Here is a 27571-nt window from a genome sequence, read left to right as displayed (position 1 = left end):
TTTTTTTTTTTTTTTTTTTTTTTTTTTTTTGTCTGTCTGTTTTGGTGGTCATACTCAGGATACTAGCCAATAGGTGCATCACTGAGCTCCCCAGTCTTGGTCTTGAAATTCTTCCTCAGCATTCTGAATAGCGGGTTATAGGTGTGTGTCACCACACCAGATTGATTTTGTTTCAGTTGTAGTTAACTTGGATGAGTACTTTGCTCATTTCTTTTAGCTTAGCTTGAAATATATATAGTGATGATATTTTAGGGGTCACAATGAGATAATATTCCGATTGTAAGGCCTTCTCTATGAAGTACTGTCTTTTCTGAGATCTCAATTTCCCTCTCACATTTTAGCTGCAGTAGTCACGCTATTCTTATAACTCTTGTTTTTCATGCTGATTCACCACAGAATTCCTCTTATAAACCCTTCACTGTTGTGAGCACATGACTTCCACAGCCTGTTTGAGCTTCCATGGCTTAGAGAATCTTGCCAAGGCAGAACCAAGTGTCTTCCCTTAGAAAGAGCAAAAACATTCAGATGATCTTTAAAGCAAAGATCATTTGATCCCTCACTTCCAATCCACTGCTTGTGTACTCCTTGGTGTTTGTGTTTTGTTGTATTTACAAGATTTTCTTGTTCCACTTGGCAGACCTTTTATGTCTCTTACTCTTCTCTAGTCCTCTTCCCTAACACTGTATGCAAAGGAGACAAAAGCATTTTTATAAGGAATATTTTCATACAACTTAAACAGAAAGACACATCATGTTTAAGACTCAGTCAAGAGGAAATTCTGAATCTTCAAACATATTCAAAATGACTCTGTCTCATCCCTACCCCTTTTGTCCTTATTACTGGGAATGGCCTGGGAAGAGTTCATTCACTTTATGATCTATAGCACTCAGCACTTGAATTGCCTGTGTGTACCGCGCTAAAGTTCAGGGAAATAGAGTCTGATTTTTGCTCCATTGCTGCAAACTGCAGCTGTTCGTTCCAAGCACAAGAAACTAACAGCAGTGAGATGCTCCTTGGGATGGAATGTGGGCAACAAGCATCCCTTTTTTGAGGGCGTGGAGGGTTAACCGTCTTTACTCTGTGCAACTTCTGGCTCTGGCTGGGGGTCATAGGTAGGGAGTGTTATGTTCCTTCACATCAGGAACATAACACAACCATAACTCAAGCTCATATGGATGTCCCTTCAGAGAATAATCCCCAGCATTGGGCTGATTTTGTGTCTTTGACCCCCCAGAGGGGTCTGGAATCTGACCTGACCAGGTCTGAGGACAGTCCGTGTCTTTTCTTCGTGGTCCCTTATGGACAAGGTCTTTTATAGAATCAAGCTCAGCACACAGAGCACTGAGAGCCTAGGATTCCATTTCATACTTTGATACTCGTGGAACTTCTGGCTCCACCCTTAAAATTAGAATTGTGTGCATAGCCTCAGTTAACATGTGTTCTTCTAGCATCTTCCATGTGCTTTTTTTGTTTGTTTGTTTGTTTGTTTGTTTGATATGAGGATCAAACTCAGGACCTTGCCTTTGTGAGGCAGGAGTGGTACTGCTGAGCTAAATGCCCAACCCTCCCGTGTGCTTTTGATACACACTGGTCCTTAGGGAAAGCAGAGAGAAATTGCCTCACTTCTGTTGTTTAAATACTGCTTCTTTAGTTATCTTCATCCTAATTCATGGTGATAGCACGTAAAATCTTAAGACAATCAATGATCACTTCTGGTACTTACTATATGAAAAATTTTAATTAGCAATTGAAAAGTTTCTGAGTAATTTTATTTAACTATATCATTGAAATTGATTTAAATCTTCTATATTCCAGGACCTTTTTTCTATTATTGCTTATGTTTATGCTCAGAAGCCACAATTGGATATTCATAGTTTTGAAGGAACATTTACCAGGGTAAGTTAAATCTTTTGTTCACTACAAATATATTCATTGCATATATAAGTTAAAGGCAGTAGATCTTTGCTTTGAGATGGTAATGTAATTGGAATAAGTTCACTTAGAAGCTCTGAACTAAAAAGGGAGAAGCTGGAGAATGTTTCAGATTTTTTTTTCATACTGGGGATCTAACCCAGGCCCTTGCACTTGTGAGGCAGGTGTGGTGCCACTGATCTAAATCCCCAGCCTGTATCAGATCTTAAATGTACCCATATCATGTATTATCTCTGTAGATATGCCTAGTACAAGCTTTCTAATTTTTTTTTAGCATATTTACTAATTTTTTTTTTTTTGGTACCAGGAATATAACTCAGGACCTTGCACTTGGGAAGCAGGGGGCAGGACCACTGAGCTAAATCCCTGGCCCTAGCGTATTTACCATTGATTAGATCTGTCTCCCCTAAAATATGAGTCATTTGATACACCTTAACTATTTTGGTTTTGACTTTGGATAATAATAGATCCAGCATGATATCCACATCATTTCTAGAGTTTTAGTATTTAATTGTGCATATGTATGTATATATCTAACTTTTTATTTTGCAATGCTGGGATTGAACCCAGAGCTTTCACACTGTGTACCCCCAGCCCTTATTTTATTTTAAATTTTGATACAGGGTTTCATTAAGTTCCCTAGGCTGGGCTCAAATTTGCAAGCCCTCTGCCTCATCCTCCCATAGTGCTGGGATTATAGGTGTGTGCCACAATACTCATCCTGTATGTATATGTACATTTGTTTATGTGCAGATGTTTATTTTATTCCTCATATTATTTATTGTTATAGAGTCTAAACTTGAAGCTCCTGTCTTCTTCAGTACCAGGATTAGAGGGTTTTAATATTTCTTGTTGTAACAGCTTATAATTGATGCCGTAAATCAGTGATGGTGAACCTGTGGCACATGTGCTGTAGGCTATTTATCATTGAAAGCTCTAGAAGGTTTACCATCAGTGCCATAAATACTTTCTAATAGGAGCTTTTAAATATATGACTATAGCTTGTTGTTGAATGCCAAAAATGTTTTTTAAATGATTTTTTAAATGCTTTTGTTTCACTCTTGGTCTCATGTAAGGTTTGGTGAACAGTTGTTATTGTCTGAGTTTACAGAGTTTCATTATGTGACAGTTAACATGCAAACTATAGTCATGCAAAATGAGGATACCTGTGAGGTTAAGAGTCCATAGGGAGATGGAAATTACTTTGTAGCCACTTGTTCTCATTATGTGCAGCAGACTTACAGGCACAAGATGTGCATAGATGCGTAGGGGAGGAAGGATGTCCTGGTGATAAGGATCATGGAATGAGTTCTGAAATACACTAAGATCTTTTTGTTCATACAAAAATTTCTTGTGAGAAAAGTACATTCTTGTTTGTTTGTTTGGTACCAGGGATCGAACTAGGGTCCTTGCACTTGCGAGGTAGTCGGCAGAACCACTAAGCTAAATCCCTGGCCCTAGAAAAGTACATTCTTAAAAGACCAGTCACATATAAGAAAAAATGTTTCCAGATAGGCACTCTTAGTATAATAAATGAAAAGAAATACTAATCACTGTTAAAGTTTTAGAATCTTTTATTTCTTTCCTTCCCTTCTCCTTTATTTTCTCTACAGTTTTTATTGCTTATATCTTACTAAAAGTTGGATATATTTGGTAGGGAATACAGGAGCACATCAGAAACAGGGTGGAAGCAGCCTGTTCAGAACCATGGAGAGGGTATGTGAGAGAGTGTGCTGCAGTTTGGGGAGGTATGAAAAAGCCATCCAAGAATCTTCAGTTGAAAAGAGAAATAGTTATGTTCATGATTTTAAAAGGTTCTTTTGGACTTCTTAGTTCCTTAGAATAGCAGTGTCCACTTAAATTTATTTATGTCTTCACAGCCTTTCAACAACAGACAGGCCAATAATAGGAGGAGATGAGGTTATCTGTGGCTTATCTATGTCACATAAATTAGGGACAGAAAATACTGTACTCTTCAATTTCCACGGGTGGAGGGGGGTTAATCCAAAATAGCACTGTGAGCTCCAGACCCAGGATAGTGCCAGTGAAAAGGTATTGCCCCCAGGACACTGACGTTGTTGAGGTTTCCTTTCAAAAGAGAAAGGTTTCTTGAAGGGCATCATGAGTCTAGTGTACAGATTTGGTGAATGAAGCTATATGATGGAAAAGGAACTTTGGAAAAAGCACAAGTCAGAATTGACCATTTAGGGAACATATGGGCCAAAGAGGGGAGGGCATCATAAAAGATTAGTGCCTCTAGGAAGTGTGGTGAGGAAGAAAAAGATGAAATTAATCTTTTCTGAAACAAGGCAGTTAGATTCAGAACAGCCACCTTATCCCCACCCTCAAAGGGCAACACTATAATTCATTGAAGGTGTAGAGCTGCACTATAGAGTAGAAAATATTCTTGACCTGACAACAGATTCCAGCTCCAGTCCTTGGAATAGAATCCCCTACAAGGGATCCACATACTGATTAACATATTAAAAAATAAACACTAAGAATTGTAACTTTTCAGTTAGTAAAAGTCTTCCTAAAGGAGGCAAAGAAAAAACTTTTAAGGCTAAGGAATGTTGGAACAATGCAATAGACCTCATTTAAATAGCCAGACAATTGTGGATAAGAAAGAATTCCATAAATCTGGGATTAAAATCTCAAAAATAGAAAATGTTAATGAGTGCTAAGTGCTAAGGAAATTACAGAAGCACATGAACATCTCAGAAATGAAGACTGTGTGACAGAATGCCCGGGGCATGGCATGGGAGGAAGATAGATGCATGTACAGTAAGTATTGTAATGGAAAAAAAATAAGATGAAAGATGAGAAAAGGATCAGAAAGTGATGGGTTTTGAAAACCAGCCAAAAAAGATCATTAGTCTTAAAACAATTTTGAAATATTACCACTTGATAAATAATATCAAATATAAGAATATATTAATCTATGTAATTTATAGGGCCCCGAGAATACATCAGTTTATATAGCTACGCTATATTTGACATGTAAGAATGAAAAAATCCTTTGGTCTTCCAACCAGCTAAGCCACCTCATTTCTACTGGGAGAAAATAAGGTAAACTCTAACCTCAGCCTACAAAGCAAGGTGAGAACAGAGCAGAATGTTCAAGGGAAGACATTGCAAGCCAAAGATTATCCTCCATTCTATTTTTCTTTCCAGGATCAGGGCTATGAAGAGCCAAATTTAAACTTGCAGAATACAAGGGATATGTCACTTACAATACAAGCCTTTTAGCTTTACCCAGTCAATAGATAAAATGGAGACTTTGGGGGAGATTTTATGGTGAACACTGAGGGTACTAATATATCTAAGAATAAAGCAAAAGTAGGAATAGGAGAGAATATGTGAATTTTAGGTGTTCCCCAAAGCAATAATGAGCTAAAAAAATAGGAACAGGAGGAGAGAAGAAAATGAAAGTAGTTCATTAGTTAGTAAAGGGCAGAGTAAGAGACTTGGTTTATAGCTGATGAGCTCAACATGTCAACATGTCATGTTTACATGATAACATGACATGTCTTACATGTCAAAGTGATGGAAGAACCAGGTTGAGCCAAAAGGTAATGACTGTGAAAAAAATGGAAACAAAGTCCTTGTAAATAGGGAAGGGTAATGGGGGTGAAGGGAGGTTGAGGGGTATGGGGAAAAAACAAGAACCAAGATATATCTTTAAAGGTACAAGATTCCAATGATAAATGTGACTATTGTTTTCTTTAAATGTACCAACAATGGAAAAAACAAAAGCAAAAACAACAACAAAACAAAAGGTAATGACTGAAAGTACACGCCTTACTGAAAATTACCAAAATGAGTGTTTGAACATTCAACAAAAGCTGATCAGTTCACATAGTTTCTTTCTACCTAATTGGAATAAAAGTCAAAAGAAAAAGATTAGACAATGATACTAAGTACAAATGAAGCAGAAGCAGGACTTGCAGAATGGAATGCAGATAGCATTAGAATGAGTCAAATAGAGATAATGTAAAAATGGTAGAGTCCAGAATAGTCTTTAAAATCTATTTTGAGTTCTAAGTTGATATGGTAGACAGTTAAGGAAAAGAATAGAAGTTAGCTCTAAGTAACCTAATTAATAAATCACATTCCTTTGTTACTTTTTTTGAACTTTGATCCCTAGTGATTTATTTTCTACCATATATATAGTGTTACAAAAATTTGATCATACAGTTGTTTCTAAAGAGAACCTTAGCTCCACAATGTAAATAAAATACAAATTATACTCTCTGATCATATGCAATAAAACTATAGATAGTAACAAAAATCAATTAAATGTTCCTTCTACCTTCAAGTGTTTCCTGAGATTCCCATCTACCCCTAAATAAACATTATAGATTAACATCTTCATCCCAGGTTGTGTGTTTGAGAAAACTCAGCGTAAGACTTAAAAGTAGTACATAGAAGCAGGCTCTCAGTTAAGCGTTTGGGCTTGGATCACTTTCTGCTCTAGAGCCATTAAGTGGGTGGTAGTAGTATCTGCAGGCTGAGCTTTGCAGTGTCTGTCACTGTGGGACTTGTGTGGGATCCTAGTGGAAGAAGGTTCACTGCCTGAGGACAGCTCTAATTCTGCAAGGACTGGAGTATTTTAATGAGGGTTGTGAAGGTGGTAGACTACTGCTATTGGCAACATAAATAGAAAAAAAAAAATAAACCAAGACTCTGACTTATTAACTCATAGAGGTGTGTATGCAGATGGAAGGGATTCAGAATTCTGTTCCCTTGGGGTCTTTAGAAACTGTTTTTTCCAAGTTCAAACCTAATTGAAGTCAGATCTCAGCAGGGATTGTGCTGTGGAAGGAAAGGGATTATTTATGAAAAGAGCTAAAGACACAATGTCCCAGCAGGACCTGGAAGGATGTGTTACTAAACAAAGGAGAATTGAAGATGAGGATACAAAGGAAGTTGCCCATAAGGGAACTTTTTCCTATGGCTTGAAATTTACCATCCTTATATAAACACCTCCACTTTGGAAACAGTGGTGATGTCCTAGTCAGTTCAGGCAGCTATAACTCAATAGCACACATTGGATAATTTACAAATAGCAAATTTATTTCTCACAATTTTGGATGGTGGACTGTCCGTGATCAAAGAAGACTTGGTATCTGGTGAGGGTCCCTTTTCTGACTCAAAGGTGGCAACTTCAGTGTTATGTTCTCATGTGGTAGAAATGCAATGAAACTCTCTTGGGTTTCTTTTGTGAGGGTTATAGTTGTGTTCATTAGGGGTCTGCCCCATGATTTCATTTGCTTTCACCTTGGTATTAGGTTTCTACATAGGAATTTGGGAGGAACACAAACATTCAGAATATAGCATATGGTATATAGTAAATGATCTAAAATTGCAATTACTGTTATAGTTTAATATTGAGGATTAGGTAAACATGCTCAGAGAAGTTTGCATTTATAATGAATTTGTTACGTAAAACCAGAAGTTTGATTATGTTTTCCAAAAGGACTCAAAAGATAGTCCCTTTCATAAAGTAATGAGATTAGATTAGCAAGTGTGGTACCAGCACTGCCTCCTGAGGTAGGAGTTATTATAGGTAGCTCCCCAGTGTGAATGGCCTGATAGAACTGTTATCACTTCACTGCCACAGGCATTGTGGTCATAATTTAAAAGATAGGAAAGATTAGACTAGCATTTGGTGTCCTGGTCATGTAGGATTTGTGGTGACAGCTGTTTGGCCTTATTGAACCTGTAGAGCTTACAGCTCTAGCAGAGTCACTGTCCAAGTAGTTCCTGGATAGTCAGTTTGTTCACATTGATAGTGGGAGTTAAATACCACTGTCTGTTAAGGTGGGAACTTCAGGGGCCAGGTAATAAATGAGGTGTTTTAAAAAATTATTGTGAAGTGATGTAATATTGATTCAGGGTAAAGTGATAAATTAAAAATACATATTGTCAGCTGGGCTTGGTGGCACATGCCTGTAATCCCAGCACTCTGGAGGCTGAGGCAGGAGGATCCCTGTAAGTTCGAGACCAGACTGGGCTACATAGTGAGTTCCAGGTCAGTTGCAACTACATATGAGACCCTGTCTCAAAAAACAAACAAAGAAAAAAAAACAAAACAAAATAAAACGTCATTCACATAGCAACAACTATAAATGAAACAGATAAACATAACAAGCCTGTGAAATTGGATACTCAAATGAAGTCAATTAATCTCCAACCCCCCAAAAAAAGATTAGTAAAAGAAATTAAAGATCAGTACCAAAAATAGAAAAAAGATGGTTGACTCAGTAATTAAACATAAATGGGTTGTACTCTTAAGTTAAAAGGCAGAGATATTTAGGTTGAATAAGAATGTAGTACAGTTGACTCTGTATCTTTGGGTTCCACTTCCTTGTATTCAACCAAGAATAAAAAATATTTGGAAAAAATTGCTTCTGTTAACCATGTACAGAGTTTATTTTCTTATCCAAACAATATAGTATAACAACTATTTACATAACATTTACATTATATTAGGTATTGTCAGTGATCAAGAAATGATTTAGAGTACATGGGAGAATGTGCATAGATTATTTACAAATACTCTGCCATTTTTATATGAGACTTCTGCAGATTTTTCTATCTATAGAAGGTTCTGGAACCAATCCACCATGGATAGTGAGACATTACTGTACTCCCAGATTAATAGAATAGGCAAAATAGATCTAAAGTATCAGATTCCATCCTCCTGATTTATAGATTATACATTTGTACTTTACTAAAATTGTAGACTATTCAAACAATTTTGGCAGTGTTTTACCACATTGATAGATATTATTGAAATATAATAATTGCATTATACTCATTTTTCAAGGTCTCATGGAACATCACCAAGTGTTCTGTAAAAATTCAGTCCTGGTGTTCTAGAAGGACTCTACATAAAACATCGTGATACCAAAGAAAGAGGCAGACAGATCCAGAGTATAATTTATTGGGGAGACTTAGCATATTAGTCTTGGGTCAGGGATTTAGCTCAGTGATTCCACGCCTGCCTCTCAAGTGCAAGGTCCTGGGTTCGATCCCTGGTACAAAAAAAAAAGGAAGCATATGTCTTGGGTAACAGCAAGACAGATCCCTGCAGTTGGGTCAGAGGGTGGAAGTGTATATAATGATGAGGACAAAAGTAGCTTCATTTAAAGAGGAATGTACACACTTGGTTTGTCTTGAGCCAGTATCAAGGAAATCAGGTATATTCCTAGCTCTCAGGGCACCAGAATCCAGTTGTGGAGTTCCACATACCATTCAGTAGTTTAAGACTGTTTATAGTATGCTGGGAAACTAGTCGGGGAAATCCTGACCCAGATTACTCAGGAGCAGTCATAGCAATTGTAACTCTGCGGGGACTGTAGTAGGTCAGTTTAGCTCCCTACACTGAGTGCAAGTAAGGTGTATTTTTTTAAATGAAATCATGTACCTTCATTAGTTACAGCAGCATGTGCTTATAAATAAGTAAACATAACTAAAACAGTCCCACATAGGTGGAAATTAGAATTGAAACCTTTCCATAATTCATGTTCAAACGTAAGTGGTTAAAGTGCCCAATTAAAAGACAATGATTGTCAGATTGTATAAAAAGAAAGATTCAAATATATAAAGCCAAAAAGAAAATACATTAAAATTACTCACAGGTTAAAAGTAAAAAGATTAAAAAGAATACCACAGGCTATCACTTATTTACACTAGAATGCTTATAGTAATAACACACAAAGTTGATTTCAGAGCATAACGAGAAAAAGATTAGTTTATTGTGAGGGCATATGACTATAAGCATTTATGCACCAAATAATAGAATTGCCAACTACATGAACCAAAAGTCATTAGAAATGCAAAGAGAAATAGACAAATCCATAGTGATACAGTAAGTCTACCAGTTGTGAACTTTCACACACACAAATAGACTTCATGTCATTAGTATTTGTAGATTTAAACAAATTGCAAAAGTAGCTCACTTGTGTCTGCTGGACATCACAGTTGTGCTGTGATGTGCTTCTGATACCATGCAATATTGTACAATAGTACAGTGCTCAATCAGAGCCCAGTATGCTAGGAAGCAAGAGGAAAAGTGGTGAATTGGAGGGGACTGTGAGGAAGCACAAAGTAGTATGCATTATGTATTTGTGTTAAAGGAAGAAAAGATTCATTTTGTCGGACTAGAAATAATTCTGACTTATGAATGTTCTTCCAGAACAGAACTCATTTGAAAGTTGGGGGCTTACTGTAGTTGGAAATTTCAGTATCTACTTCTTTTTTTTTTTTTTTAGCTTTAATTGAGTTTATTGGTACATTTTAGGTATACAGTACAGTTACATTCATTGTTGGGATCTTGTACCTCTACATGAGAAGTCTTGGTTCTCATTTTTTCCCCTTGTCCCTGCCCTCCCTTCACCCCCTCCTCCCCTTCCCATCTGCAAACACTTTATTTCCATCTTTTTGTTATCTCACATTTTTTTCTTTTCCCTTATTACCCTTCCCCTACCCATCTCACCTTCCCTACACCTTTAGCTCCTTTCTTCCCATTTCTAAATGTCAGCAATCTTATTAGGATCTTCTGTATTGCAGATTATTCACACCAGAGAAACTATTCAGTATCTACTTCTTAATTGATTGAACAAGTAGAAAATTAGTAAAGGCATAATAGACTCAAATATTCTCCATTGATGTTAATTCACTTGATGGTTACAGAACATGCCACCTGTCTGCAATAGAATATGACATCTGCTTACATGCGCACAGAAAAATTACTAAGCTTGATCACACAAATCTTAGTATATTGCATAAAAATACTGAACTCATAAAATATATTCTCTAATCATGATGGAATTAAATAGGAAATCATTAGAAATGTTTCTGGGAAATTGCCAAACTATGGGTGCTAAATAAATTTTGAAATAACCTATGAATTAAAGAAGCAATTAAAAGGGAAACTTGAAGGGCTAGTACTGGAGGAAAACATGGATAACTTTATCAATAACCTTGAAATAATATCAATACTTTTTCATTTAATTTTGAAAAAAATTGTTACATTTGAATTGATGAAAATATAAGCATAATTTTCATGACAAAAATAAACATAAGGCAATATCAGTCAGATGAAAAGCTTTGAGATAATATATGTAACTTATATAATAAGGCCAGTCTACCTTATTAAAATATCCTGAAAAATTGATCCAAAAAGGGAAAGAAATTTGGACACATGCTAAAACATGGATGGAACTTGAAGACACTATGCCAAGTAAAATAAGCCAGTTATGTAAGGTCAAATATTTCTGATTCTATTTATATGAGGTTTGTAGAGTAATTAGATTCATAGAGTCATAAAGTAGAATGGTGGGCTGGGGATTTAGCTCAGTGGTGCCGCGCCCTGCCTCACAAGTGCAAGGTCCCGAGTTTGATCCCCAGTACCAAAAAAGAAGAAAAAAACAGTAGAATAGTAGTTGCAAGGTGTAAAGAGGGTGATGAGTTAGTATTTAATGGGGATAGTTTCAGTTTTGTAAGATGAAGTAATGTTGGGATGGTCTGTGGTAATGGTTGCACAATAGTTTGAACATACTCCATGCCACTAAACTGTACAATTAAAAATGGTTAAGATGGAGCCGGGGATTTAGCTCAGTGGTGCCACTGCCTGCCTTGAAAACTGAAGGTCCCGAGTTTGATCCCCAATATATATAAAAAAAAAGATTAAGATGATAAGTTTTATTAATGTTACCAATGCTTAAAGAAAGATTAAACTTGTCTAACCTCCCTTTAAAAAAATGGATGTGATGGACTGGAGACCTAATAGAAAAGTGGACACACAATATGATCTATATACCAAAAATAAATGCAAATGTTACTAAACATTTGAAAAGATGCCCTATCTTACCCAGAATAACAGAAACATACTAATTCTATTCAGTCATAGCATCTCTCTTATTAAGACTGCTGAGCCTAATGTGTAACACTAAAATTGCTGTGCTTGTGAAAACTGGTGTAGGCTTCATGAATGAATGGTCCATTCCCACAGCATAATACTGAGGTCCACAGAGTTCAGTAACACTGAGGTAGGTGTTGATGCCTGCCCTGGTTCAGCTTCCCCTTTAGAGTTTTTCTGTCCTCCAAGTTTTCCTCCTCTCTCTCTTTTTCAAACCTCTCTAAAGCTATAGTCTTCACTTTCCTATAAAGATTTTATAGAATTTTTGTCTCTAAATCCTGTTTTTAAGATGTTTGTTTCAGCTGGAGGGTTTTCAGAGTTTCATTATTCTCTTCAAACCTAGTTCCATCTTGGGCTTCAGGTAGTTTTCCTAGAATCTAAAGTGAGAATTTACCTCTTTCAGATTCCACAGCAAATTTGAACCTGTGACTAATACAACATCTACAAATTGTTAGCTTTTGAAAGGCAAGGGCTGTCTTTTGCAAAGTGTTAACTGTGGGCAGCCTTTGGCTTGTGGGTCACAGCAGTGAAGTGACCACTAAATAAATGTTCATGTGAACCTGATGCTTCTGTCATGCACACACTCCCATTTCCACGTCCTAACAGCAAATGCAGAATTGTTGGAAGAGAATAACAGACACAGACTGTCTTTTTGAAGTCAGTTTTGAAGGTGATGACAGTGGTGTCATTTCCTTGAAACTTTTCATATTGAGCAAAAGCTTGGGAAACCCTTGTCACCTTAGGAGTTTTGGCAGAGAAGTTAATAGGAGTAGTCCTATTTTGTATTCAAGTCAGCCCTCAGTGTCCTGAAGGACTAATCCCCAAACCCTCTTTTTTCCTAAGATACTTAAATCCATGAATGATCAAGTCTCTTATATAAAATGGCATAGTATTTGCTTAGAACCTATACACATCCTCCTAATATACTTTATATTATCTCAGGATTACATAGAATACCAAATTAATGTAAATACTATGTAATATTACGCTGTGTTGTTTAGGGAATGAGGACAAGAAAATAAATTCTGTACACATTCAGTATAGATAGCAGTCATTATAGGTCTCACTGATATATCAACTAGAACAGAGGTGAACCTATGCTCACTCAAGTGCTGGAAAGACCGAGGATCTGTGAAGTAGTGGGAGGCTACAGCAAGGTATAAGAGCACCTTATTCATATGGACTCAGTTTAATGCTCAAATCACAGCAAGTTCAAGTTTTTCATTGTGGAGCTTTCTGAGATTTTTCTTTCCTTAAAGAATTTTGATGACTATTTGGCTGAATCTGTATGTGTAGAACCCATGGCTGTAAAGTGATGGCTTTCTCATGTATTGTGATATGCTTTGCAAAAGTGGGTGTAAGATTGTTTCTGCTTTAGTCAACTTAGTTGTTTTTGTTTTTTGGGTTTTTTGGTACTGGGAATTGAACTGGGGACCTTGCACTTTCAAGGTATTTGACGGAACCACTGAGCTAAATCCCAGGCCCTGTTTTAGTCAACTTCCAATCTATTTATACTTACAGAGGACTAATAATTCAATAATGCTGACCTTTTTGGCTTTTTGTCAGTGATACAAACAATGTGCATTTTTTATTTCCTTCTTAAGGCTATCTTATTTAATAGAAGGTACTCGTGAATTTTTAGTTTTGATACACTGCCACAACCTGCTGTATTTTCTTTTTTTTTTGGTACTGGGGATTGAACTCAGGACCTTGTTGCTTGCCAGGTAGGCGCTAAGCCTCTGAGCCAAATCCCCAGTCCCCTGATGTATTTTCTTAAATAGATCAGAGGAAGTTTTCAGATGTTGACAACATATAATTTCCTTGCTGTGTTTTGAATGTTTCCTCCAAAGTTCATGTGCTGGACACAAAATTGTTAGTGCCAGTACACTGAGATGCAGGACTTTGAAGGGATGATTAGGTGGTAAAGATTTCCCTGATCAGTAGATGAAAACTGCTGTTGTAGAGTGGTTTAGGAGTGCATTTCTGATAAAAGGAAGAGTTTGGCCCCCTTCTCCTCTTCCCTTTGCATAAGATTTTGCCATATGATGACGCAATAAGGAGGCCCTCTTCAGATGTAGCCCCTTGATTTTGGACTTCCCAGCCTCCAGCACTATGCACCAAATTATTTCATTTGGTGTTCTATTACACCAGGAGAAAATCGACTAAATCACTTGGCCATAACTTTCTTTTCTGTATTTGAATTATGGCTTCAACAATTATTAGACGGTTGACCCTGGCTGAGTGCCAGCTCCTTTTCTGTCTTAAAATTTAGGATTCTTTGGAAGACTAATCAGAAAATATGTGGGTACCTCAGAAATGTTTGTACTTTCTTCTTTTCCTGAATGAGAGCCAATCTTGAGGAGTCTACCAGGTGGCATACACAAGGTAAAAATGCTTATCTGGAAGAGAGAGGAGATGGGAACAGGCCTAGTGCTTGATAAGTAGGTCTGGAACTGTGCCCTTCCCTCAAGCTGTTGCCCTTATCTGCACTCTGATATAATACATATCAGCAGTGTGAGAGTATGGAACTTAACTGTAGCAGACACATAGGAGGTAGGTTACTGTGGCCTTTCACCATCTTTTCTAACACAGAAAATAAAACCCCTATTTTATCTTACAGTATTACCTTTGTATGTATACTTTATTGTTTTCATGTCATTTATAGAGGTTAGTATCACCCAGAGATTTGTATCTAAAACTAATATCCAAGAGTCACTTGAGCCAGTGTTTTAGATTGAAGCAGATACCTCATGAGGACATTGTGGAGCACTGTGGACTGATAGGTAATAACCTGAGTTTCATTTTAGAGGGATATGGGAAGCAATTGCAGTTGTCCTATTGGTGATTTGTGTCTCTGGGGTATTTCCATAGAGGTAGGAATCATTTCATGTCAGAACAGAAACAGGTGAGAATCCTTGCGTGTCAGAACATAGATGAAAGTGCTGCAAGTGATGTACATTGATGAAAACTGGTGAAATTCTGTTGGAGGATATAATCCTACTAAGAGAGAAACTTGTTTCAAAGGTTTAGGTTAATTTAAGACACCTTAACCTTGTATGAATTATTGCACGTTCTTATAGAGTATAATTCAAATAACTGATCTTTCATTGCCCTTTTTAACATTTTAAATGGCTCTGTTTTTCTCATTTTATTCAAGATGAAAAATCTTTATTTTGGGTGGATTTTTCAAATAGAAAAAGATGTTAAATAACTAACTAGTTTAACTAGAAAAAGGAATTCAGTTTAATTGTTGAAATTCAACTGAATATTTTTAAAAAGTGACATTGGCTTTCCTTTTTTATAGTGTAATATAAAGAAGATATAGTAAAATATGAAGAATATATATTTATACCTTTGCAGGGGCCAACTTTAGTACTTAACTGTCGGAGCCAGTTCTACCCTGCTTCAGTGGCAGGAGAAACATCTGCATTTTGTTGCCTGTGCAGAATTTGACACAGATATTCACATTATGAGTCACCTGTTTCTGCCTCCCTCCACATGGCATCAGAACAACCTGATCGTACAGTGTTTGGTGTGGTGGCTCACATAGTCTTTGCTAATGCTAATCTCACATACTGTTCAAGACATGGGCATTGTCTTGGAAGACTTCGGTCTAAAACTAGCCAGTTTTGAAGTTTTAATAGTACTCTATCGGTAGTTCTTTATCATTATCCTCCTAATCTTTCTTACAATTTATTTTCTGCTGAAATTTCTTTTGCAAACCAAAGCATACTTAACATTGTTTGTATCTTTTTCCATCAAAATACTCTTCTTTAAAAAGCAAATCCCTATTGTTTGTTGAATAGAGTACACTATTGAGAGAACAGCTTGAAATTGAAACATTTTATATTAAAGCAGATCTTTTCAAATTCTAAAACCTTAAGGAGAAAGAAACTAAAAGTGAAAGTTATTTAGAGATGATTTCCTTCTCATTTCTCTAATTTTTATTCCATACTGCATGAGATTGGTAAAGCACTATCTTTTAGAATAACTTTCTTGATATTAGAAAAATATTAATAAAGTCTCTAATTGCTATTAACAGAATTTTTAAAAATGCATAGTTGTTGTGCATTCTACAACACATAACTAGACAAAAACATTCCCACAATTAAATGGTTACAGAAAAGTAATGAGAGCCCACTTAAATTTTTAAAACTAAATTGTGTAGAACACTTACCTGTTCTTCAGAAGCCTTATACAAATTTTATGTCTTTCATTGCCTTTTTTTGGTGTTGACTTAGGGAAAAATATTAAACTAAAAAGTGCATGTGTTAATAATTTTTAAAAACTCTCTGATTAAGGAAAGCCCTGGAAACAGTTTTAAATGAATGAAATTGCATTCATTTGTGTAGTAAATTGAAGATGGCATCTGCTGGGATGGGAGGAAAGGTAGCTTGAAAAATGCAATAGATGGCTTGGTTAGCTGCAGGCCCTGGATTTCATAGGTGGTATCATACCTGTGGAAATTAGAGGAAGAGTTTAAAGTTTGTTCTTTGATTATTGTTTTGTTGGACATATTTGAATGCCTGTTCAGTGCAAGAAAGTTAAATGTCAATTCTGTAGTTGTTTGGCTTATAATCCTACACAATAAGCAAACATAGAAATTGCTATGTTGCAGTAAGAATAACTAATAATTCATTTAAGAAATTTTTTCCCTTAAATGATACATGTATGAATCACCGACTGGCCTATTTATGCCAACTGTACATTCAGTTTGCTGGAACTCCTAGACCAACACAAAATTGAAGGATATTCATGTTGACCATAATTGGGAAATAATAGTAAGGATTGTAGATTTTTCTCTCTCCAATTGCATTTATCAAAGTAATACTTTAAGACCATCTATATGAATGATTCAGAAATTGGTAGTTTCCATTCAATAACATTCAAGTAAAGTAAAAAAGCAAATAGGGTTACTTCTTTCTTCTAAAGTTGACTTTTTTTTTTCCCCTGTAAGAGTCAAAGGGAGAACTTAGTTTTCCTGGATCAGTTACTCCAGAGTCAGACAGTTTTTATTTTTCCCTTGAAGACCTACTTAAGTTATAAACAAGGGAACAAGAGGCAGTTTCTTCCCTGGCATTGTCTGTGGAAGAATGGAGAACTGTACTGGAGAACCAGAATTAAAGTACTCAAATGTCCTTATGTATTTTAAAGACTACTCATGATATGTGAAGTTCTGTGCAAAGAACTCAGTTGGATTCCAGATATAGTTAAAATTTTGTAAACATACTACCACCATTGCTATAAGATTATATAAATAGAGGACTGGGGATTTGACTCAGTGGTGCTGCTGCCTGATCCCCAGTACAAAAAAAAAAAAAAAAAAAAAAAAAAAGATTGTAGAAGTAGAAAAAAATATATAGCTTTGGCAACCTAACATAAATGCTAATATTGCTCTGTCATGTCCCTTCAGCAACTCCCCCCAACGAACATTTATATTAATATAAACCCCTTGTTTTCCACTTAAAAATTGTATTTCCTCAGTGTTTTGCCTATTGATGCCACTGTATAATTATCAGTAGTTTTTTTTGGGGGGTAAACTATAACTATTAAATGAAGCATATTTTACCTGAGAAACTGAATTTGAAAGAAGTAACTCCTGACAGGCCTTAAAATTAGAAGTACCTGTATCTGTAGAAGCAGAGCGTGGTTGCATTCTGGAGGGGATATAGGTGATATCCTGTCATTGGATGTACTTAGTAGGCTGTGCTTTCTAGACTCAGCTCAAGTTCTACATGCAGACACCTTTTGTATTTAATTCCTTTGCTGTATGACACTTTTGCCCACCTTGGTATTTACTCCCTGGTTGCTGCTGTGTCATTAAACCCTGACTACTTTGATAGGCTGTCTTCATCCTTCACTGTTATAGCTTCTAACACAGGCATATTGTCTGTTAAGATACTGCATATATGCTAAAATGGGGCAGGATGTCTCTTAAGATTTTGAATACATGCCAACATAGTCATGATAGCTATTAAGATACTGAGTACATATTTGTACTCACAGCAGTCTTTAAAGTTGAATGAACGTGTATATTTACAGCTGTTATAACTAAAGCAGAGGTATAGAACTCTGTTTTCTGTATTCTTAAAGAAGCAGCACCATATTTGTGAAACACTTTTATTGGCAGTCTTCATGTTCATAATCCTGAGGCACTAAGGGCAAGCCTTGGGTCAGGGTATGGAGTTCTTAGGGTACTATAGAAAAAGAAGTGGTAGAGACCCATACAGTCCTTTCACACAGATCTGAACACAGTCCATGGAATGCAGGATGCTTTCTGTTACATACAGGCAGCTCTGCGACAAGTTGTTTCTCCAAACTAAGTTTGTTTGAAGTAACTTTACTTTCTAAATACTGGTAGATTACAGGAAATGTTTTATAAACTATTAGTATTGATTTAAGCAGTTCTGTGATAAATCAGATTATCAGATATGTAGTGTTGTGTGTTCTGTTAGCAAAATGGCTAGGACCAATTATCATTTTAAAATAACTTGATAAGTAAATGGTAAGAAAAGAACTATAGCATTATCCATTCTTAATGCAGATTATTTTGGAAAATAAGTTTTCAGTCTCTTTCCTTTTTCCTCACATTTGATTTCATTGTTATCTTAAAATATATCTAGATGGCAAATTATCAATTTATAATGAAATAAAGTTGTTTTGGAAGTGGTACCATTTTAAGGGAAAATGCCAGCAATGAGGGTATCATACAGATTTTTGCCTCATATAGATACTGAGGTCATACATATTATCTTCCCTTTGCTAGCAGTTTTATTGCTAGCATCCAAGAAGCATCTGCTTCTGTTTGAGCCAAGGTTGTGGAGCTTTTAATCCTTTATTCTAGCAAGGCCTCCATAACTGAACTATGGTCCATGACTTTAGGTTAAGATGAAAATTCTCCTGTTTCTTTTTGTTTTGTTTTTTTCTTTTTTGAGACAGTGTCTCATTATGTAGTTCAGACTAGTATATATCCCAGGCTGACCTCAAACTCACAGCAGTCTTCCTGCCTCAGCCTCCCAAGTGCGGGGATTACAGGCATGCACCACCACCATGCCTGGCTAAAATTCTCAGAATTTAAAGTTTTGCCCTGGGATATGAATATAAAAAATGTGAAGCAATAAGTAAATTCTGCATATCACTATTATGATATTGATTTATGGCCATGTTTGATATCTTTATATAAAATTAGCAACATACAGCTTATATTTGAGTTTTGTTTAAAGAAAATATTCAATTGAATACCTTTAAAGAAATTACTTTTTTTGCATATGTGTTATTGTAATATTCACAGATGCATTTTTTTTCTCTTATGAGCAGACACACTTGAAAAATGTAGCTTTTTGTCATTGACAAAAAATATGGAGAGAAAATTTTACCATGCACATGAACTAACCATTGGTGATTTCATTTATGATTATGCCTCTCCTGCTAATTTCCAGTTTTCTAAAACAGCAATTCTTACTCCAGCAATATTGTCAGACTATATATTTGACATAATTAATTAAGCACACTGTCTTAAAATATCAGAACATATAGTGCTTTGAAAAAAAATTGAAGTTGTTTATATTAAAATTAAATATTAAAAGTAAATATGATGGACCTTTCAAATTATAACTTTAATTTTTAATATATGTATATTTTACTTATTTTTGTTGTTGTTTTGGGTACTGGCAACTGAACTCAGGACTTGCCTTTGAGAGTAGGCGGCAGCACCACTGACCTAAATTCCTGATCCAAAACATTATGTTTTAAATTCATACTTTACACCTACTTTTTACTGCTGTTCACTTGGATCCGTTTTGTGGACATGTTTCTGCATGAATAATAGGAAGAAAGTCACTAATTTTCCAATTTTGTTTTTTTCTTCTCTAACAGGAAGATAGTGACCCTCCTGTTCATGAAAGCCTCAGCATAGAAAACACACTATGGGCAAGCACCGTTGTTGCATCAGGTACACAAGAATTTGTTCAAATGTGAATTCTCAAAAGATAGAGGTTGCCTACCTTTCTCAGAATTCCCTGAAATATTTAAGGACCTCCAGTTGAGTAGGACACTCCTGAGAGTCTGGTAAGGCCTGTGGTACTGGTCATCCATGACACCTGGAGTAGCTGGAAGGAGGCAGTGGTGATGCAGTCTTCATGGAAAAGTACAGGACTGTTTTTCTGGGTGTTGATATGTGTTTCTTGATACACGTTGTCATATGTCTTAATGAGAGGTGACAAAACAAGAGCCGTGGGTAATTTAAATGGCTCTTACCTACTTCTCATTTACTTGACAGACAAGAAGAGAAGAATGGTTGTGGTGACTTTGGAAGAGAAAAGTATTAGATGAGGCCTGACAGGCCAGTAAAAGTAGTTCAAATCAGGCCTTAGGGTTAGGCTAAAAATTCTGAATTTTACTTAAGAGAAATTAAAAGATAGTAGAGTCTTTCCGCAGTTGAAAAAGAAGCTACTTCAATTGATAGTTTTGCAAGTAATTTTCTATGGCGTATATTGAAAATGTAAATAATTATCACCTTATCAGAATTAGGTTGGCATCAATGAGGATATTAGGAATGAATTTTAGCAGATGTTAGTTGACATTGATGTTGATACCAAGACTGATGCTCCACAGAGGTAGTTGATAGTGATGATGTAAGCCAAATAGGATGGATGGCAGGAAGGGTGTGAGGCATCTTGCCAGAAGGGACAACTGTGTGAAGGTCTGGTACTGAGAGAACACAACATCCTGAAGAAGAAGACCTAGGCGTCAGGGTGCCTAGCCCATGGGAGGGAAAAAGTCAGAGCAGGACATTTCTGTGTGCTCATATTTGCTGTATGCCAAAGTGTACAACAGTCTTCTGCGGTTACACATATTTGCCTTTTAGGATAGAATATGAGAGTTCACTGTTATCCTAATGTTTCATGTTTTTAAAGAAGGATGAGGGCAAATATGAGAAGCCTAATTAGGTATCAGTTCTGCAAGGTGTTTGATGTTTTTGTTGTCACATGTCTTTTTAGTTATTCAAAATGTTAAAAAAAAAAGAAGTAAGGATGGTACTTGAAGAGGCCTCAGAAATAGGAAGGGCAGGTACTGGAGACCACAGGAAGAGTCCTTGTAGTGTAGAGTGGGGGCATTGCAACCAGGGCCACACTCAAGCTTGCTTCAAATCACTGTTGCATTTGCATTATTGACAATCATGGATTATTTAGAACAGTTTGCGTTCAGTGAGCCTTGCTCCTGGATAAAGGTCTATACCAGAAGACTTATTATCATGGCCAAGCACAGAGCCAGGCAGAACCTAGACTAGATTTTGAGTCCAGGCTTACCTTTAAAAAAACTACTGCCTTAAAAACAGTTTGTTAGAAAACATCTGAAATATAGGACTTAGAAGCTCATATTTGATCAGAAATTTAAATTTTTCTGTATTTCACATGATATTATTTTAGACTAAGGACCATTTTATAAGATTATTATTAGGAGGCTATCTTTTAAAAATAAATTTGGTTTGGTGTTTTGTTCTGTTTCCTTTTTAAACACATATTAGAATGTTATCACTGATCCTCAGTATTATTGATTTGTGGCCTTTCTCCTTGAAGAAATAAACCCAACTTGAGCTTGTGAGACAGCCCATATAATTTCCTAAACACAGTTTTTCTATTCTGACTTAATAGTCTGGATGACCTTGGCAGGTGTTATCTCCTCATGCATACTTTGACAACAGAGACACTAATTTATGCATCTTAACACATTTGTCATATCATACCCTTTCTTATTTTCTAAGGCCATGGAGTATTCAGTATCAAATTACTTGATTCTCCCAGAGATAGAGGTTGTTATAAGCCATACACTTAGAAAGGTTAACTAGGCATGCTGTTATTGTTAGTGTTTGGATATCTGTAAAATAAAAACTTTTCCTTTAATTTCATATGTTTTAAAGCATATTTGTCTTTATTGGAAAGATAATCATTCATGTGAATGGATGTCTATTGCCAGAGCACCATGCCCTGAAATATTTAAGGTAGCTTTTTTTGGATGCTGGGGATCAAACCGAAGCCATCATGTAAGTTAGCCAAATGTTCTACTGAGGATCTATACCCCCATCCCCAAGATGACGTGTGTCTGTGTGTGTGTGTGTGTGTGTGTGTGTACACTAGGGATTGAACTCAGGACCTTACGCTTACAAGTCAGGCACAGTGCCGCTGAGCTAAATCCCCAGCCCAAGATGATTCTTAAAGTAAAATGAACTTGGTCCTTCTTCCCCTCACATAGTTGTGAATATATGGGAGTAACGATTCAAACACAAATGCGTAAGGGAGTGAGTAACCAAGGGGAGGACAGAGAGAACTTCTATTCTGCCGTGTCCATCATCTTCTCCCTTGATTCAGAGAACACTGTTGCTCTAAGAGACTGATCAAGCCCTGATATAAAATGCCAAGAGTCTAGTAGAAAGACAGGCCTCAAGGGCAGAAGAAAATCACAGATTGGGATTTCAAGGAGTTTCTGTGAATAACAGATAAATTGAGAATATATATTTGAAAATCTTTTAGCAATTGTATATAGTTTAGTAATGTTAAAGAAACTGGAATATGTTTTCTTCTGCTTGGTTTTTATTTTGTTCTTACGGATTTATTTTTATTGTGTTTTGCAAAAGTAATAGTCATGATGGAATTTCCAAAATAAAATCTTTCCCTTTTCTACATACTATTTGATAGTCTTCTTGCCAAAGTCATTAAGAATTAGGATTGAAAAGAGACCTCTGTCCCAAGGAAGTCACCTAAAGAATCACTCCCAAAGAACTGTCATTAAGGGCAAAAAACTGGCCTTGGGAATAGAGCACGTGGATAATGCTAAGAATATTAGAAATTGCTAGAAATAGGGATTATAGATTGAGATCATGGGCATGACACTGAGGTGGATGCTGCTTGTGTGGGCTTGAGAGGTGGACATGAGAATTATGTCCAGAGCTTGCTTTTGCCCTCTTGATGGCTCCTGTTCATGGTTTGTAGACCCTGTCCCTGGTTCAGCTCTCGTGTTCTTCTTTGTTTCTGGCTATGTGGAAGCCACACTTGGATACAGTTGTTATGTGTCTCTGTTTCTGGTTGTGTGGTATCCATACCTGGGTGCAGGTCTGTTTTGTGCCGATCTCTTACATCTGTGTTTTGGGCTTTGTATAGTCCAGACCTGGGTGCAGATCTTGTGTGTCCCTCTTTGTGCCTCCAGCCTTGTGAAATCCACACCTGGGGGCAAGTGTCATGTGTTCTTGCTTGTACCTGGGGCTGTGTGAACATCAAACCTAGTTTATGTCCCTTTGTTACTCCATGTCTGCAACCTTCTTGTCGATGTTGACTTCCTGAGACTGTTTGTTGTCTCCTCAGGTCACTTAGCTCTTAGAGCTTGGTTGGTATGTGACATGGTGTTTTTACCCTTGCTCTGTGGTGCTTCCTTATGAGGCACAGCCCAGCATATGAACAAGCTACATCTCAGAGAACAGTATGGATCCTGACATTTGTGAGAATTGGAGTTGGAAAGCATTTGGCAATGGTCGTCAGTATGTGGCTGGTGTCCTTGGTCCTGACACATTTTTTTTTTTAAACAGAATTTAGCAGGTTCTGATACTAAATACTTCGATTGACAACTGTTTTGTGTACACAGAAAAAATATTTTTTATTTACTTTTTTATTTTTTGTATTTTACTGTTTATTTTGTATTTACTTTTTTATTTTAAAAAAAATTTAAGTAAGCATTTTTTGATCTAGCAGTTTAAAGCCATTAAACCTTTTGTTATAATGCTGTAGGTTTTACTTTATATCTAATTTTTTATGAATCATCCTACAATGACTTTGAATTTCTAAGGATTGTTTGATGATAAGTAAATTCAGCATATATCTGTGGTTAAAAGATAACCAATGGAAAGGGTTACAATATAATGATAATTTAAAATATTAAAAATAGTAGTCAGTTTGATTTTCTGAATGATATTTTGTCATCATTGAAATTAAATATAGAAAAGAATACCTTTTCACCCTAATGTTGACCATGTTAGCATTTTTTATTAGTTTGTATTTTTTTGTTTTGCTTTTTTTATTTGGTACCGGGGATTGAACTCTGGTCCTTGCACTTGCAAGGCAGGCCACGGAACCGCTGAGCTAATCCCCGGCGCCTTATTAGTTTGTATTTAAAAAGCTGCTTGCTTACTGTTAATTAGAAGCTGTTAAGGTTTTGTATGAAATTTTCTCAATAGTGTGTAGTAAGTAGGTCATGCATACTAACTACTCTGATAGAAAATCTGATAGAACTGAAGTTTAAAGTAATGCAAATGGACCTCATAATGTCATGGATGGAGATTGGAGGAGTAGTCCCAGCAGTCCCGGGCCTGACTCTCTTAACAACTCAGAAGGTTGTAGAAGAATCAGATAGAAACCAAAAGCATAGAAGCAAAGTTGTATTTTTATTCAGCAAGCATGCAAGAGTACAGCTGCCTTCTTTCAGAGAGATAGGCAGGGCTGCCTGAAATGGAGCCACTGTTTGGAGGGGGGCTCAAGATGTTATTTTTATAGTATTTGGGGGCCTATCTTGCCTCTGGGTTAAGGGTGCCCCTACTTGATTGGTTAATGATTGCCTTAGCTCAGGACAACAGGAAATGGTCTTTTTGGGGGCTGTTTACATTTTAGGGCCCAGGTTATTCTTCCTTTTGATCTTAGCAAATCAAGCTTTGCAGGGTATGTCCTGAAGAGGAGGTGCAACTGCAGACTCAGCTTTTCACGGGTGGTTAAAACTATTCTGCCAGCTATCTGAACTACTTTGGGGTGGTGTCTCATCTTTCCCTGGCTAGGGTCTCTATCCCTACAGTAAGTGTCATTTATGTTTCATTCTCAAGAGCCAGTCACAGGGCCTGGTCATCTTGTTAGTAGTATGCTATGTTTGTGCCTTCTGTTTGGGACAGCCAGCATCTACATCTTTTTCTGTTTATTTTTAACTAACTGAAGTCACTTTGAAGTATGTAAATATGTCAGGTGAATATAATCACTGGCTTTCAAGATTATATACCCCAAAATTTTAAGAAATGTTTTCTTGGTAAAACTGAACTAAGACTTTTATTTAATTACTAATATCACTATCACCATTAGGGACTTTGTGGTATGGTACCTATTATTTGTTGAGGTTTATGGTTTTAATATGTAAACATTCCTGAATTTATGTCTTTCTGAAATAGAAGCTTCCTAACTTGGAGTGAGAGAGAAGAGAGCTTTATTTTATTTTATTTTTTTTGGTACTGGGAATCAACTTGGCTTCTTGCACTTGAAAGGCAGGCAGCGTCACCACTGAGCTAACTCCCCAGCACTGAGAGCTTGATTTTATACTTAAAATATAGAATAAAGGTTTCCCATTTAAATATTTAATGGGAAATCTTAAAGCATTCTGTTTATTCATTCTTCAGTTTTCTGACGTGATATAAGTGTGTTGTGTCTTACCCTCTCATGTCTTAGTTTCAAAATTGGCAACTTTCCCCTTTCTGATGTTTCTATTTTTTATTTTAATTTAACTTATTTATTTATTGTTTTGAGACAAGCGTTCACTATGTAGTTCAGGCTGGCCTTGAACTCACCAGCAGTCTTCCTGCTTCAGCCTTCCAAGTGCTGGGATTACATATGTGTGCCACCAGGCCTGGCTTTCCACATTTCTTTATACAGGGTTTCTTCAGTCTCTTAAGCTCTCCTAGTCCATAAACACATACCTTTCTCTAAAAGAGTAGAGAATATTATATATATTTTTGTGTTGATTCTAACAATTTTACTAGTAAAAATTATAGGACTCATGTATTTAAGTTAATTATAGGAGTACTAATTTTTTGAGAGAACCAAATGAGGGAATACATTTAGCAAACATTAATATATTATACAAATATAGCATCAAGCATTTTGTGAAATAATTGCTATGAATGTTGTATTTCTTATTATGCCATTTCTTACATTAATTAGTGTACTGTAAATTGTACTGCCAGCTAAAATCCACATTGTTCCTAATCTGCCTGGGCTTGTAGGGAAAGAGATTTTAGCTTGATTAATTATTGTGAAGTTTTCTTTCTCTGAGGCTTGATCTTTCTACTATTTCCCTCCCCCCCCCCTTTTTTTTTTTAGTACCAGGGATTGAATGTAAGACCTTGTGCTTACAAGGCAGGCAGCAGAACCACTGAACTGAATCCCCGGCCCTTTTTCTACTAATATTAAAAGATAAATTAATCTTGTAATTTGCCTTGTTATGTCATTGTGATTATTCACATTAGTGGCATTTTTATATTTTGATCAAGTTAAATTGGCAAGTAAAATATTGATCAGATCATATTTAACATTTTACTTTATTCTCTTTTAACATTAAAAGAATCAATGATACAAATTTTTTAAAAGCTTTTCATGGTATTGCACCACTGTATATTTAATATTTCTCTGTACATTAGGTATAGTCATTTCATCTAGGTAGTTTATATAGATAGTAACATATAAATCAGCATTTGTACATTTGGATGACCTTACATGCCATGTATGTGCTTACCATGCCTTTGGCAAACTGAAGCCTCATAACCTTCCTGGTAATGCCTAAGTTAAAAACAAAGACATGTAACCTGTGCACACACCACTGTTGAGGAATACTTTAACATCTTCCATTTTTTGGAGCTTGCTAGAGAGAAAGTTGTAAGTTATATGGTATGTAATGTGCAATTGTCAGTGCACTTAATAAACTGAGGGATGATATATATTTACTTTGTAAATTCTGACTTACTTGCTAAATTTCACATGTGAAATTAATATGACATCAAATAGTTTTTGTACAGTCATTAATTTTGAAGTAGTTTTTAATTTCAAAGGTTACAGTCTTTCTCACTATAATCATGCTTTCCCCTTTGAAATTTAAAAAACTTAAGGGTGAAATGAGGAAACTATGATACATATGTGAGGATAGAACCCATGGCCTTTGCACTGAGCTATATCAGTACTCTGCCCATCTGTCCGTCCATACATCCATCCAATGCTTCATTTATACATTTATTATTCATTCATTTATTCGAGACAAGGACTTACTAAGTTATTGAATTCCCCAGGCTGGGCTTGAATTTACAGTCCTCCTTCCTCAGATTTTCATAGTGTTGGGATTACAGGCTGACAGTCCAGAGATAAGTGGTTTTTTGTGACCAATGGGTCGTTCTAAGGATTTTTGATACTCTTTTAAGTTTAAAAAGTATAGTATCTTCTTGGCACATAAAATTTTAAAAACCAAACTTTCAGAGTCATGAATAAAAGGAAGTAAGAGTATTTAAATGGGAAATCAAAACATTCTAATGAATCTTCCTGTGTTTTGATTTATGTACCTGAAATGAACTTTCAGATCTTCTTACAGTCTTGATGTACAGTGAACTCTTGCTCTCAGCTTGTTCTCCTAGTCCCATGGGTTTGGAGGTCTTGTGATGCAGCTATCAGTTAAGAACTGCCTCTTAACAAAGAAAAAAAACCCAAAATGGGGATTTAGTTCAGTGGTTCCACCATCTGCCTCCCGAGTTCAATCTCCAGTACCAAACAAAAAGGACTGGGGATGTAGCTCACTGTGAAGGCCCCAGTATTAACAAACAAACAAACAAAAGGAACACAGCCTCTTGATGGAATACCAGTGTCAAGTCACTGTTTGTAGTAGATAGTAACCAAAAGCCTGCCTTACTCTTTCTTCTGTTAAGGGAAA

At 36.2% G+C, this 27571-nt stretch overlaps 1 protein-coding gene across 7 annotated transcripts in view; it reads left to right on the top strand.

The window, feature by feature from the left end:
* Atp9b (ATPase phospholipid transporting 9B (putative)) overlaps positions 1–27571 on the top strand; it is a 278807-nt gene that overhangs the window by 90442 nt on the left and 160794 nt on the right. For 6 of the 7 annotated variants that reach the window (XM_010605561.3, XM_010605560.3, XM_010605556.3 and 3 more), the window contains 2 exons: positions 1816–1896; positions 19736–19811. In XM_010605561.3, coding sequence (XP_010603863.1) covers positions 1816–1896; positions 19736–19811 — 157 coding nt within the window. The remainder of the gene's footprint in view (positions 1–1815; positions 1897–19735; positions 19812–27571) is intronic. The other variant, XM_033757511.1, reaches the window with a different exon arrangement.

This window comes from Fukomys damarensis, unplaced genomic scaffold, assembly GCF_012274545.1.
Source record: "Fukomys damarensis isolate Sample0158 unplaced genomic scaffold, DMR_v1.0_HiC HiC_scaffold_30, whole genome shotgun sequence".
Lineage (NCBI taxonomy): Eukaryota > Metazoa > Chordata > Mammalia > Rodentia > Bathyergidae > Fukomys > Fukomys damarensis.
This window is presented reverse-complemented; position numbering and strand designations above follow the sequence as displayed.